General features: G+C 48.2%; 1 protein-coding gene across 1 annotated transcript in view; it reads left to right on the top strand.

Annotated features, from left to right (window-relative positions):
* The first annotated feature begins 405 nt into the window (after window positions 1-405).
* LOC135030817 (immunoglobulin superfamily member 3-like) overlaps window positions 406-14,608 on the top strand; it is a 29,740-nt gene continuing 15,537 nt past the window's right edge. Inside the window, exons 1-3 of the mRNA XM_063953964.1 lie at window positions 406-478; window positions 7,176-7,238; window positions 8,941-9,312. Of these exons, the coding sequence (XP_063810034.1) occupies window positions 406-478; window positions 7,176-7,238; window positions 8,941-9,312 (508 nt within the window). The remainder of the gene's footprint in view (window positions 479-7,175; window positions 7,239-8,940; window positions 9,313-14,608) is intronic.

Here is a 14,608-nt window from a genome sequence, read left to right as displayed (position 1 = left end):
CATCTGCCCGGTATAACCGCATCCTTCTATGTGATCCCAATGCGATGCAACTATGGGCACCATAATACAGAAAGGATTTCCTGGAACTAGAAAAGGTTCAGAGGCGGGCGACCAGATTGTTTAAGGGGGTGGAGACGCTGGAATACGAGGAAAGGCTTGCTAGGCTGGGCATGTTTACACTGGAAAAGAGGAGACTAAGAGGGGACATGACTAATATTTACAAATATATAAGGGGACAATACACAGATATAGCAGGGGATCTGTTTTTGGTAAGATCAGCACAGAGGACACGTGGACACCCGCTTAGGTTAGCGGAGAGGAGATTTCGCACACACACAGAGACGGAAAGGTTTCTTCACAGTAAAGGGAATACTTATCTGGAATTCCCTGCCTGAGAGAGTAGTAATGGCAGACTCGGTCGTTGCTTTTAAGAATGGGCTAGATAAAATCCTAATGGATAAGGATATACAGGATGATGGTGGGTAGGTCACGCAATATAATAATAGTAAAAAATAAAAATTGACATAACAGCTAAATAAAAATATTACAGTGCAGTACACTCACAGGTTGGACTCGATGGACAAATTGTCTTTTTCAACCTCAGAAAGTATGTTACTATGATTATTGGTAAATGGGCCCCTATGTATGAAGCTTCCGCATATCAGGGCCCGGACCCCTGCAGCCAAACCAGCACTGCAGCCACTGCTGCCCGTACATCTATAGTAACACCTGGCTATGATGTGGCCATTACCTGCTATCAGTAGCCATGGGGGGTGCCTGGGACAGTGTGCCTCCATACTACACGCTATGTAACTCCACACCGGGGGTCCTACACCCCTCCCTAATCCCATCAGCAGGATCTCTACCTGATACAGGAGCTCCGGCCGCTATATAAGAGATGAAACAGAGTACAGCACAGAGTATCATGTACCCTGCACTGCAAGCCAGACCCCGGCTATGGCTGCTCACAGTGACGCTGCTCTTATACACAGGTGAGTACAGTCCCCACCTTACACCCTTCTTATACACAGGTCAGCACAGCCCCCCACACTACACTCCTCTTATACACAGGTGAGCACAGCCTCCACACTACACTCCTCTTATACACAGGTGAGTACAGCCCCCACCTTACACCCTTCTTATACACAGGTCAGCACAGCCCCCACACTACACTCCTCTTATACACAGGGGAGCACAGCCCCCACACTACACTCCTCTTATACACAGGTGAGCACTGCCTCCACACTACATTCCTCTTATACGCAGGTGAGCACAGCCTCCACACTACATTCCTCTTATACACAGGTGAGCACAGCCTCCACACTACACCCCTCTTATACACAGGTGAGCACAGCCTCCACACTACACTCCTCTTATACACAGGTGGGCACAGCCTCCACACTACACTCCTCTTATACACAGGTGAGCACAGCCCCCACACTACACTCCTCTTATACACAGGTGGGCACAGCCTCCACACTACACTCCTATTATACACAGGTGAGCACAGCCCCCACACTACACTCCTCTTATACACAGGTGAGCACAGCCCCCACACTACACTCCTCTTATACACAGGTGAGCACAGCCCCCACACTACACTCCTCTTATACACAGGTGGGCACAGCCTCCACACTACACTCCTCTTATACACAGGTGAGCACAGCCCCCACACTACACTCCTCTTATACACAGGTGGGCACAGCCTCCACACTACACTCCTCTTATACACAGGTGAGCACAGCCCCCACACTACACTCCTCCTTTACACAAGTGAGCACAGCCCCCACACTACACTCCTCTTATACACAAGTGAGCACAGCCCCCACACTACACTCCTCTTATACACAGGTGAGCACAGCCCCCACACTACACACCTCTTATACACAGGTGAGTACAGCCTCCACCCTACACCCCTCTTATACACAGGTGAGCACAGCCTCCACACTACATTCCTCTTATACACAGGTGAGCACAGCCTCCACACTACACCCTCTTATACACAGGTGAGTACAGCCTCCACACTACATTCCTCTTATACACAGGTGAGCACAGCCTCCACACTACACCCTCTTATACACAGGTGAGCACATCCCCCACACTACACTCCTCTTCTACACAGGTGAGCACAGCTCCCACACTACACTCCTCTTATACACAGGTGAGTACAGCCTCCACCCTACACCCCTCTTATACACAGGTGAGCACAGCCTCCACACTACACCCCTCTTATACACAGGTGAGCACAGCCTCCACCATACACTCCTCTTATACACAGGTGAGCACAACCCCCACACTACCCACCTCTTATACACAGGTGAGCACAGCCCCCACACTACACTCCTCTTATACACAGGTGAGCACAGCCCCCACACTACACACCTCTTATACACAGGAGAGTACAGCCTCCACCCTACACCCCTCTTATACATAGATGAGCACAGCCTCAACCCTACACTCCTCTTATACACAGGTGAGCACAGCCTCCACACTACACTGGTCTTATACACAGGTGAGCACAGCCCCTCCACTCCTCTTATACACAGGTGAGCACAGCCCCCACACTACACTCTCTTATACACAGGTGAGCACAGCCCCTATACTCCTCTTATACACAGGTGAGCACAGCCTCCACACTACACTGCTCTTATACACAGGTGAGCACAGCCCCCACACTCCTCTTATACACAGGTGAGCACAACCCCCACACTACACACCTCTTATACACAGGGGAGCACAGCCTCCACCCTACACCCCTCTTATACACAGGGGAGCACAGCCTCCACCCTACACCCCTCTTATACAAAGGGGAGCACAGCCTCCACCCTACACCCCTCTTATACACAGGTGAGCACAGGCCTCCACCATACACTCCTCTTATACACAGGTGAGCACAGCCTCCACCATACACTCCTCTTATACACAGGTGAGCACAGCCTCCACCATACACTCCTCTTATACACAGGTGAGCACAGCCTCCACCATACACTCCTCTTATACACAGGTGAGCACAGGCCTCCATACTACAGTCCTCTTATACACAGGTGAGCACAGCCCCCACCCTACACACAGGTGAGCACAGCCTCCACTCCTCTTATACACAGGTGAGCACAGCCCCCACACTACACTCCTCTTCTACACAGGTGAGTACAGCCTCCACTCCTCTTATACACAGGTGAGCACAGGCCCCACACTACACTCCTCTTCTACACAGGTGAGTACAGCCTCCACTCCTCTTATACACAGGTGAGCACAGCCCCCACACTACACTCCTCTTATACAACAGGCGAGCACAGCCCGCACACTACACTCCTCTTATAAACAGGTGTGCACCACCCCCACCTTACACTCCTCTTATACACAGGTGAGCACATCCTCCACACTACAGTCCTCTTCTACACAGGTGAGTACAGCCTCCACTCCTCTTATACACAGGTGAGCACAGCCTCCACCATACACTCCTCTTATACACAGGTGAGCACAACCCCCACACTACCCACCTCTTATACACAGGTGAGCACAGCCCCCACACTACACTCCTCTTATACACAGGTGAGCACAACCCCCACACTACACACCTCTTATACACAGGAGAGTACAGCCTCCACCCTACACCCCTCTTATACATAGATGAGCACAGCCTCAACCCTACACTCCTCTTATACACAGGTGAGCACAGCCACTACACTGCTCTTATACACAGGTGAGCACAGCCCCCACACTACACTCTCTTATACACAGGTGAGCACAGCCCCTATACTCCTCTTATACACAGGTGAGCACAGCCTCCACACTACACTGCTCTTATACACAGGTCAGCACAGCCCCCACACTCCTCTTATACACAGGTGAGCACAGCCCCTGCACTCTTCTTATACACAGGTGAGCACAGCCCCCACACTACACTCCTCTTATACACAGGTGAGCACAGCCCCCACACTACACTCCTCTTATACACAGGTGAGCACAGCCCCCACACTACACTCCTCTTATACACAGGTGAGCACAGCCCCCACACTACACTCCTCTTATACACAGGTGAGCACAGCCCCCACACTACACTCCTCTTATACACAGGTGAGCACAGCCCACACACTACACACCTCTTATACACAGGGGAGCACAGCCCACACACTACACACCTCTTATACACAGGGGAGCACAACCTCCACCCCTCATATACACAGGTGAGCACAGCCCCCACACTACACTCCTCTTCTACACAGGTGAGCACAGCCTCCACACTACACTCCTCTTCTACACAGGTGAGCAAAGCCCCCACACTACACTCCTCTTATACACAGGGGAGCACAGCCTCCACCCTACACACCTCTTATACACAGGGGAGCACAGCCTCCACCCCTCTTATACACAGGTGAGCACAGCCTCCACCATACACTCCTCTTATACACAGGTGAGCACAACCTCCACACTACCCTCCTCATACACAGGTGAGCACAACCCCCACACTACCCTCCTCTTATACACAGGTGAGCACAACCCCCACACTACACACCTCTTATACACAGGTGAGCACAGCCTCCACACTACATTCCTCGTATACACAGGTGAGCACAACCCCCACACTACCCTCCTCTTATACACAGGTCAGCACAGCCCCCACACTACACTCCTCTTATACACAGGTGAGCACAGCCTCCACCATACACCTCTTATACACAGGTGAGCACAACCCCCACATTACCCTCCTCTTATACACAGGTGAGCACAGCCTCCACATTACACTGCTATTATACACAGGTGAGCACAGCTCCCACACTACACTCCTCTTATACACAGGTGAGCACATCCCCCACACTACACACCTCTTATACACAGGTGAGCACCACCCGCACCTTACACTCCTCGTATACACAGGTGAGCACAGGCCTCCACACTACACTCCTCTTATACACAGGTGAGCACAGCCCCCACACTACACTCCTCTTCTACACAGGTGAGTACAGCCTCCACTCCTCTTATACACAGGTGAGCACAGGCCCCACACTACACTACTCTTCTACACAGGGGAGCACAACCCCCACACTACTCACCTCTTATACACAGGTGAGCACAGCCCCCACACTACACACCTCTTATACACAGGAGAGCACAACCCCCACACTACCCACCTCTTATACACAGGTGAGCACAACCCCCACACTACACACCTCTTATACACAGGAGAGCACAGCCTCCACCCTACACCCCTCTTATACACAAGTGAGCATAGCCCCCACACTACACTCTTATACACAGGTGAGCACAGCCTCCACACTACACTCTTATACACAGGTGAGCACAGCCCCCACCCTACACTCCTTATACACAGGTGAGCACAGCCCCTACACTCCTCTTATACACAGGTGAGCACAACCCCCACACTACACTCCTTCTACACAGGTGAGCACAGCCTCCACACTACACTCCTCTTATACACAGGTCAGCACAGCCCCCACACTACACTCCTCTTATACACAGGTGAGCACAGCCTCCACCATACACCTCTTATACACAGGTGAGCACAACCCCCACATTACCCTCCTCTTATACACAGGTGAGCACAGCCTCCACATTACACTGCACTTATACACAGGTGAGCACAACCCCCACACTACCCTCCTCTTATACACAGGTCAGCACAGCCCCCACACTACACTCCTCTTATACACAGGTGAGCACAGCCTCCACCATACACCTCTTATACACAGGTGAGCACAACCCCCACATTACCCTCCTCTTATACACAGGTGAGCACAGCCCCCACACTACACTCCTCTTATACGCAGGTGAGCACAACCCCCACGCTACACTCCTCTTAGACGCAGGTGAGCACAGCCTCCACCATGCACTCCTCTTATACACAGGTGAGCACAGCCTCCACACTACACTCCTCTTATACGCAGGTGAGCACAGCCTCCACCATACACTCCTCTTATACACAGGTGAGCACAGCCCCCACACTACACTCCTCTTATACGCAGGTGAGCACAGCCTCCACCATACACTCCTCTTATACACAGGTGAGTACAGCCTCCACACTACACTCCTCTTATACACAGGTGAGCACAGCCCCCACACTACACTCCTCTTATACACAGGTGAGCACAGCCCCCACACTACACTCCTCTTATATGCAGGCGAGCACAGCCTCCACACTACACTCCTCTTATACACAGGTGAGCACAGTCCCCTCCCTACACTCCTTATACACAGGTGAGCACAGCCCCCACACTACACTCCTCTTATACACAGGTGAGCACAGCCCCCACACTACACTCCTCTTATACACAGGTAAGCACAGCCCCCACACTACACTTCTTATACGCAGGTGAGCACAACCCCCACACTACACTCCTCTTATACGCAGGTGAGCACAACCCCCACACTACACTCCTCTTATACGCAGGTGAGCACAACCCCCACACTACACTCCTCTTATACGCAGGTGAGTACAGCCTACACCCTACACTCCTCTTATACACAGGGGAGCACAGCCTCCACCCTACACTCCTCTTATACGCAGGTGAGCACAGCCTCAACACTACACTCCTCTTATACACAGGTGAGTACATCCCCCACACCTCTTATACACAGGGGAGCACAGCCTCCACCCTTCACTCCTCTTATACACAAGTGAGTACAGCCCCCACACTACACCCCTCTTATACACAGGGGAGCACAGCCTCCACACTACACTCCTCTAATACACAGGTGAGCACAGTCCCCACACTACACCCCTCTTATACACAGGTGAGCACAGCCTCCACACTACACTCCTCTAATACACAGGTGAGCACAGTCCCCACCCTACTCTCCTCTTATACACAGGTGAGCACAGCCTCCACCCCTCTTATACACAGGTGAGTACAGCCTCCACACTACACCCCTCTTATACACAGGTGAGCACAGCCTCCACACTACACATCTCTAATACACAGGTGAGCACAGCCCCCACCCTACACCCCTCTTATACACAGGCGAGCACAGCCCCCACCCTACACTCCTCTTATACACAGGCGAGCACAGCCCCCACCCTACACTCCTCTTATACACAGGTGAGCACAGCCCCCACCCTACACTCCTCTTATACACAGGTGAGCACAGCCCCCACCCTACACTCCTCTTATACACAGGTGAGCACAGCCCCTACACTCCTCTTATACACAGGTGAGCACAGCCCCTACACTCCTCTTATACACAGGTGAGCACAGCCCCTACACTCCTCTTATACACAGGTGAGTAGAGCCTCCACAATATACCCTATGGTTTGGTATGACAACATGCATGTAGGTCGGCATTTAAATGCTGAAACACACATATCAACGTGTTTTTTTCCTCATTTTAACCTAACCCAGTGGTTCCCAAACTTTTTGAACCACAGCATCCTACAGCACAGGTTCTCAAACTGGGTCCTCAGGACACCACACAGGGCATGTTTTGCAGGTCTCCTCACAGAATGACAAGTGAAATAATTAACTCCACCTGTGGACCTTTTAAAATGTGTCAGTGAGTAATTAATACACCTGTGCACCTGCTGGGTTACCTGCAAAACATGCACTGTGTGTACCCCCGAGGACCGAGTTTGAGAACCACTGTCCTAGAGCATACCTCCCAACATGATCCTCTCCAGGAGGGACACCACGCTCTGCTTCTGGAATTTTCTCTTAATTTGTGATTGCTAGCACCTGTTTTAAACGGGTTCACTACGGCTGGCCGGCGGTCGGGCTCCCGGCGACCAGCATACCGGCGCCGGGAGGCTGACCGCCGGCTTACCGACAGTGTGGCGAGCGCAAATGAGCCCCTTGCGGGCTCGCTTCGCTCGCCACGCTATGGGCACGGTGGCGCGCTACGCTATTTTATTCTCCCTCTATGGGGGTCGTGGACCCCCACGAGGGAAAATAAGTGTCGGGCTCCCGGCGCCGGTATACTGAGCGCCGGGAGCCCGACCGCCGGCATACAGAAGATCACCCGTTTTAAACAGGTTAATGGATACGAAAGGTGTTTCAGCACAGGTGAGGGCAATCATACTTTAAGAGAGAAGTCCAGAAGCAGAGCAGTGTCCCTCCTGGAGAGGGACATGTTGGGAGGTATGCCCTAGAGCAGTGGTTCTCAACCTCGGTCCTCAAGTACCCCCAACAGGTCATGTTTTCCAGGTCTCCTCACAAGATTGCAAAATAAATAATTTGCTGCACCTGTGGGTCTTTTCAGACGTGTCAGTGATTAATGAATGCACCTGTTCAACTGCTAGGTGACCTGGAAAACATGAACTGTTGGGGATATTTAAGAACCAAGGTTGAGAACCACTGCCCTAGAGTATCAGGTTTTCTTTTTACGGCACCCCTAGGCCACAGGTTCTCAAACTCAGTCCTCAAGACCCTAAAAAGTGCATGTTCTCCAGGTCTCCTCACAGAATCACAAGTGACATCATTACCTCCACCTGTGGACCTTTACCAATGTGTCAATGAGTAATTGATACACCTGTGCACCTGCTGGGTGACCTGCAAAACATGCACTGTGTGGGGTCCTGAGGACAGAGTTTGTGAACCTGTTCCCTAGGCCAAATGTTTTTTTATTGGGAAATATAGAAATATTACATTCATTTAAATTGTGTTTATATGTCACCAGTTGTGTGGCGAGGGACAGGACTTGCTTCTGTGTCCACATATGTTATGACTGAGCCACCAGCACCTATTACATTGACCATAAATAATGTGAATTGGTCCTGGACAACCAACCCAGGGCCCCCTGCTATTGTCCCGAAGCGCCGCACACTGGCCTAACCCTAACCAGTCCATTATATGAAAGCAATGCTCACATGAAGCCACAAATGCCCAGATCTGGACTTTTCCCCATTTTTACATCTACCTGTGGACGCCTGATATGAATATAATGTGTGAAGGGAGCCACATATGTTTTTTTCCTCTGTCCCCCATCCAGGCCGGAGTCTCTCTCAGCACAACGTACATGACACCCCAGACGCCCTGATCCGGACACAGGGCTCTGCTGTCTCTATCTGGTGTAACGCCAGCGGCCATACCGTGGGGGGCTTCGAGTGGTCCATGTTTCCCGCTCATTCGCCCACACAGAAGATGCAGATTGTCAGCTCTGTGGACCCTCACTTCTCCTATACCATATACAGGGATCGGGTGAGGGTAAGGCGGGAGATCTACCTAGAGAGTGTGGGAGACGACGCCTCCCGACTTCACATCACCCACTTGCGGGCACAAGATGCGGGCGAGTATGAATGTTACGCCCCAAATACAGCTTACAGCTACTACGGGGGTTACAGCACCAGCGTCAGCCTGACAGGTAATTCACAAGCTCCCATACTATACCCCCCCCCACACACACTATACCCCTCCCATATTATACCCCCCATACTATACTATACTATACCCCTCCATACTATACCACTCCCATACTATACCCCACCATACTATACCCCTCCCATACTATACCCCTCCATACTATACCCCTCCATACTATACCCCTCCATACTATACCACTCCCATACTATACCCCACCATGCTATACCCCTCCCACACTATACCCCTCCCACACTATACCCCTCCCACACTATACCCCTCCCATACTATACCCCCCATACTATACTATATCCCTCCATACTATACCACTCCCATACTATACCCCACCATACTATACCCCTCCCATACTATACCCCTCCCATACTATACCCTCCATACTATACCCCTCCATACTATACCACTCCCATACTATACCCCACCATACTATACCCCTCCCACACTATACCCCTCCATACTATACCACTCCCATACTATAGCCCACCATACTATACCCCTCCATACTATACCCCTCCATACTATACCACTCCCATACTATACCACTCCCATACTATACCCCACCATACTATACCCCTCCATACTATACCCCTCCATACTATACCACTCCCATACTATACCCCACCATACTATACCCCTCCCACACTATACCCTCCACACTATACCCCCCAATACTATACCCCTCCATACTATACCCCCATCCTATACTATACCCCCCATCCTATACTATACCCCCCATCCTATACTATACCCCTCCATACTATACCCCCCCACACTATACCCCCCCCACACTATACCCCCCCACACTATACCCCTCCCATACTATACCCCTCCCATACTATACCCCTCCCATACTATACCCCCCCACACTATACCCCTCCCATACTATACCCCTCCCATACTATACCCCTCCCATACTATACCCCTCCCATACTATACCCCCCCCCCATACTATAACCCCCATACTATACCCCCCCATACTGTACCCCATTCATGGCCATAGACCCTCACTCTATAACTCCTATTACTCCTCAGAAGGCGATATAACTCACTTATTACTCCATGCTGCTTCTCTTTTCACTACTTACACCTCCTCCTCCTCCTATTACTCTATATAATCCCTGCTCCCTATAACTCCTGTTACTCAAACCATGTGTCTAATACTTCCTATTACGCTATAGACCCTCTCTCTGTAACCCCTATTACTCCCTAGAAGGCGATGTAATGGAATCGGTATGTTTTACCGGCAGATGGGATTCCAGCTCTCAGTATACCGACATCGGCATCCCATCTGTCAGAATCCCGGCAGCGAGTCCCCTCGCAGGATCGATGCGCTCGCCACAGGTTATGTTCCACTCGGCTAGTGGCGTGGACCCATAAACCCAGTGGGAACACCCTGCGGAGGTTGGGATTCCGTCCAGCGGTATTTAACCAGCTGTTTGGATTCCAGTGTCGGTCTCCTGAACGCCAGGATCTCGCAGCTGGTATTTTATCTGCATCCCGATATTATTCCATCTATTACTCTACGTTACTTCTCTGTTCACTTCTATTACTCTATATAATCCCTACTCCCTATAACTCCTCCTATTACTCTATATGATCCATACTCCCTCTAACTCCTCCTATTACTCTATATAATCCATACTCTCTATAGCTCCTCCTATTACTCTATATAATCCCTACTCCCTATAACTCATCCTATTACTCTATATAATCCCTACTCCCTATAACTCCTCCTATTACTCTATATATCCCTACTCCCTATAACTCCTATTACTCTATATAATCCATACTCCCTATATCTCCTCCTATTACTCTATATAATCCATACTCCCTCTAACTCCTCCTATTACTCTATATAATCCATACTCACTATAACTCCTCCTATTACTCTATATATCCCTACTCCCTATAACTCCTATTACTCTATATAATCCCTACTCCCTATAACTCCTACTACTACTCTATATAATCCCTACTCCCTATAACTCCTCCTGTTACGCTATATAATCCATACAACCTATAACTCCTCCTATTACTCTGAATAATCCCTACTCCATATAACTCATCCTATTACTCTATATAATCCCTACTCCCTATAACTCCTCCTATTAAACTATATAATCTCTACTCCCTATAACTCATCCTATTACTCTATATAACCCTTACTCCCTATAACTCCTCCTATTACTCTATATAATCCCTACTCCCTATAACTCCTACTACTACTCTATATAATCCCTACTCCCTATAACTCCTCCTGTTACGCTATATAATCCATACAACCTATAACTCCTCCTATTACTCTGAATAATCCCTACTCCATATAACTCATCCTATTACTCTATATAATCCCTACTCCCTATAACTCCTCCTATTAAACTATATAATCTCTACTCCCTATAACTCATCCTATTACTCTATATAACCCTTACTCCCTATAACTCCTCCAATTACTCTATATAATCCCTACTCCCTATAACTTTTCCTATTACTCTATATAATCCATACTCCATATAACTCCTCCTATTACTCCTATATAATCCCTACTCCCTATAACTCCTCCTATTATTCTATAGGATCCCTACTCCCTATAACTCATCCTATTACTCTATATAACCCTTACTCCCTATAACTCCTCCAATTACTCTATATAATCCCTACTCCCTATAACTTTTCCTATTACTCTATATAATCCCTGCTCCCTATAACTCATCCTATTACTCTATATAATCCTTACTCCCTATAACTCCTCCTATTACTCTATATAATCCATACTCCCTATAACTCCTCCTATTACTCTATATAATCCATACTCCCTATAACTCCTACTATTACTCTATATAATCCTTACTCCCTATAACTCCTCCTATTACTCTATTTAATCCATACTCCCTATAACGCCTCCTATTACTCTATATAATCCATACTCATTATAACTCCTCCTATTACTCTATATACTCCTTACTCCCTATAATTCCACCTATTACCCTATATAATCTCTACTCCATATAACTCCTCCTATTACTCTATATAATCCCTACTCCCTATAAATTCTTCTATTACTCTATATAATCCTTACTGCCTATAACTCCTCCTATTACTCTATATAATCTCTACTCCTTATAACTCCTCCTATTACTCTATATAATCCATACTTCCTATAACTCCTCCTATTACTTTATATAATCCATACTCCCTATAACTCCTCCTATTACTCTATATAATCCATACTCCCTATAACTCCTAGTATTACTCTATATAATCCTTACTCCCTATAACTCCTCCTATTATTCTATATAATCCCTACTCCCTATAACTCCTGCTATTACTCCCTATAACTCCTCCTATTACTCTATATAATCTATACTCCCTATAACTCTTCCTATTACTCTATATAATCCATACTCCCTATAACTCCTCCTATTACTCTATATAATCTCTACCCTTTATAACTCCTCCTATTACTCATTATAATCTCTACTCCTTATAACTCCTCCTATTACTCTATATAATCCCTACTCTTTATAACTCCTCCTATTACTCTATATAATATCTACTCTTTATAACTCCTATTACTCTATATAATCCCTACTGCCTATAACACCTTCTATTACTCTATATAATCCCTACTCCCTATAACTCCTATTACTCTATATAATCCCTACTCCCTATAACTCCTCCTATTACTCTATATGATCCCTACTCCCTATAACTCCTCCTATTACTCTATATAATCCCTACTCCCTATAACTCCTCCTATTACTCTATATAATCCCTACTCCCTATAACTCCTCCTATTACTCTACATAATTCCTACTCCCTATAACTCCTCCTATTATTTTATATAATCCCTACTCCCTATAACTCCTCCTATTACTCTATATAATCCCTACTCCCTATAACTCCTCCTATTACTCTACATAATTCCTACTCCCTATAACTCCTCCTATTATTCTATATAATCCATACTCTCTATAACTCTTCCTATTACTCTATATAATCCATACTCCCTATAACTCCTCCTATTACTCTATATAATCCATACTCCTTATAACTCCTCCTATTACTCTATATACTCCTTACTCCCTATAATTCCACCTATTACCCTACATAATCCCTACTCCCTATAACTCCTGCTATTACTCTATATAATCCTTACTGCCTGTAACTCCTCCTATTACTCTATATAATATCTACTCTTCATAACTCCTATTACTCTATATAATCCCTACTGCCTATAACACCTCCTATTACTCTATATAATTCCTACTCCCTATAACTCCTGTTACTCTATATAATCAATACTTCCTATAACTCTTCCTATTACTCTATATAATCCCTACTCCCTATAACTCCTCCTATTACTCTATATGATCCCTACTCCCTATAACTCCTCCTATTACTCTACATAATTCCTACTCCCTATAACTCCTCCTATTACTCTATAGAATCCCTACTCCCTATTTCTCTTACGTCCTAGAGGATGCTGGGGACTCTGTAAGGACCATGGGGTATAGACGGGCTCCGCCGGAGATAGGGCACCTAAAAAGAACTTTGACTATGGGTGTGCACTGGCTCCTCCCTCTATGCCCCTCCTCCAGACCTCAGTTAGATCTTGTGCCCAGAGGAGAATGGGTGCACTGCAGAGAGCTCTCCAGAGTTTTCTGTGGAAAAATAATTTTGTTAGGTTTTTTATTTTCAGGGAGTCCTGTTGGCAACAGGCTCCCTGCATCGTGGGACAGAGGAGAGAGAAGCAGAGCTGGCTTGTAAAGTTGGGCACTGCTTCTAAGGCTACTGGACACCATTAGCTCCAGAGGGAGTCGGAACACAGGTCTCACCTGGGGTTCGTCCCGGAGCCGCGCCGCCACCGTCCTCCTCACAGATGCCGGAGATAGAAGCCGGGTGAGTATTGAGGAAAAGACTTCAGGCGGCAGAAGACATCAGATCTTCATGAGGTAAGCGTGCAGCGGTGAGCTGCGCGCCATTGCTCCCAGTCACACACACAAAGCAGGCACTGAAGGGTGCAGGGCGCAGGGGGGGGGGGGGGCGCCCTGGGCAGCAATAAACCTCGATTTGGCCATAAATAAGGTGGATTAGGCTGGGGGACAGTAAATCCGCGGACCCCCGCCATTTTATTAATATATGATGAAGGGACCGAAGCCCGCCGTCGGGTGGGCGGGGCTTGATCCTCAGCACTAACCAGCGCTATTTTCTCCACAGAGGCTGCATGAGAAAACGCTGGCTCCCTGTTCTCTCCCCTGCTGAGCTTCCCAGGTTGGAAA

This window comes from Pseudophryne corroboree, chromosome 2, assembly GCF_028390025.1.
Source record: "Pseudophryne corroboree isolate aPseCor3 chromosome 2, aPseCor3.hap2, whole genome shotgun sequence".
Classification (NCBI taxonomy): domain Eukaryota; kingdom Metazoa; phylum Chordata; class Amphibia; order Anura; family Myobatrachidae; genus Pseudophryne; species Pseudophryne corroboree.
The sequence above is the reverse complement of the archived record's forward strand: the minus strand, read 5'-3'. Positions and strand labels throughout refer to the sequence as shown.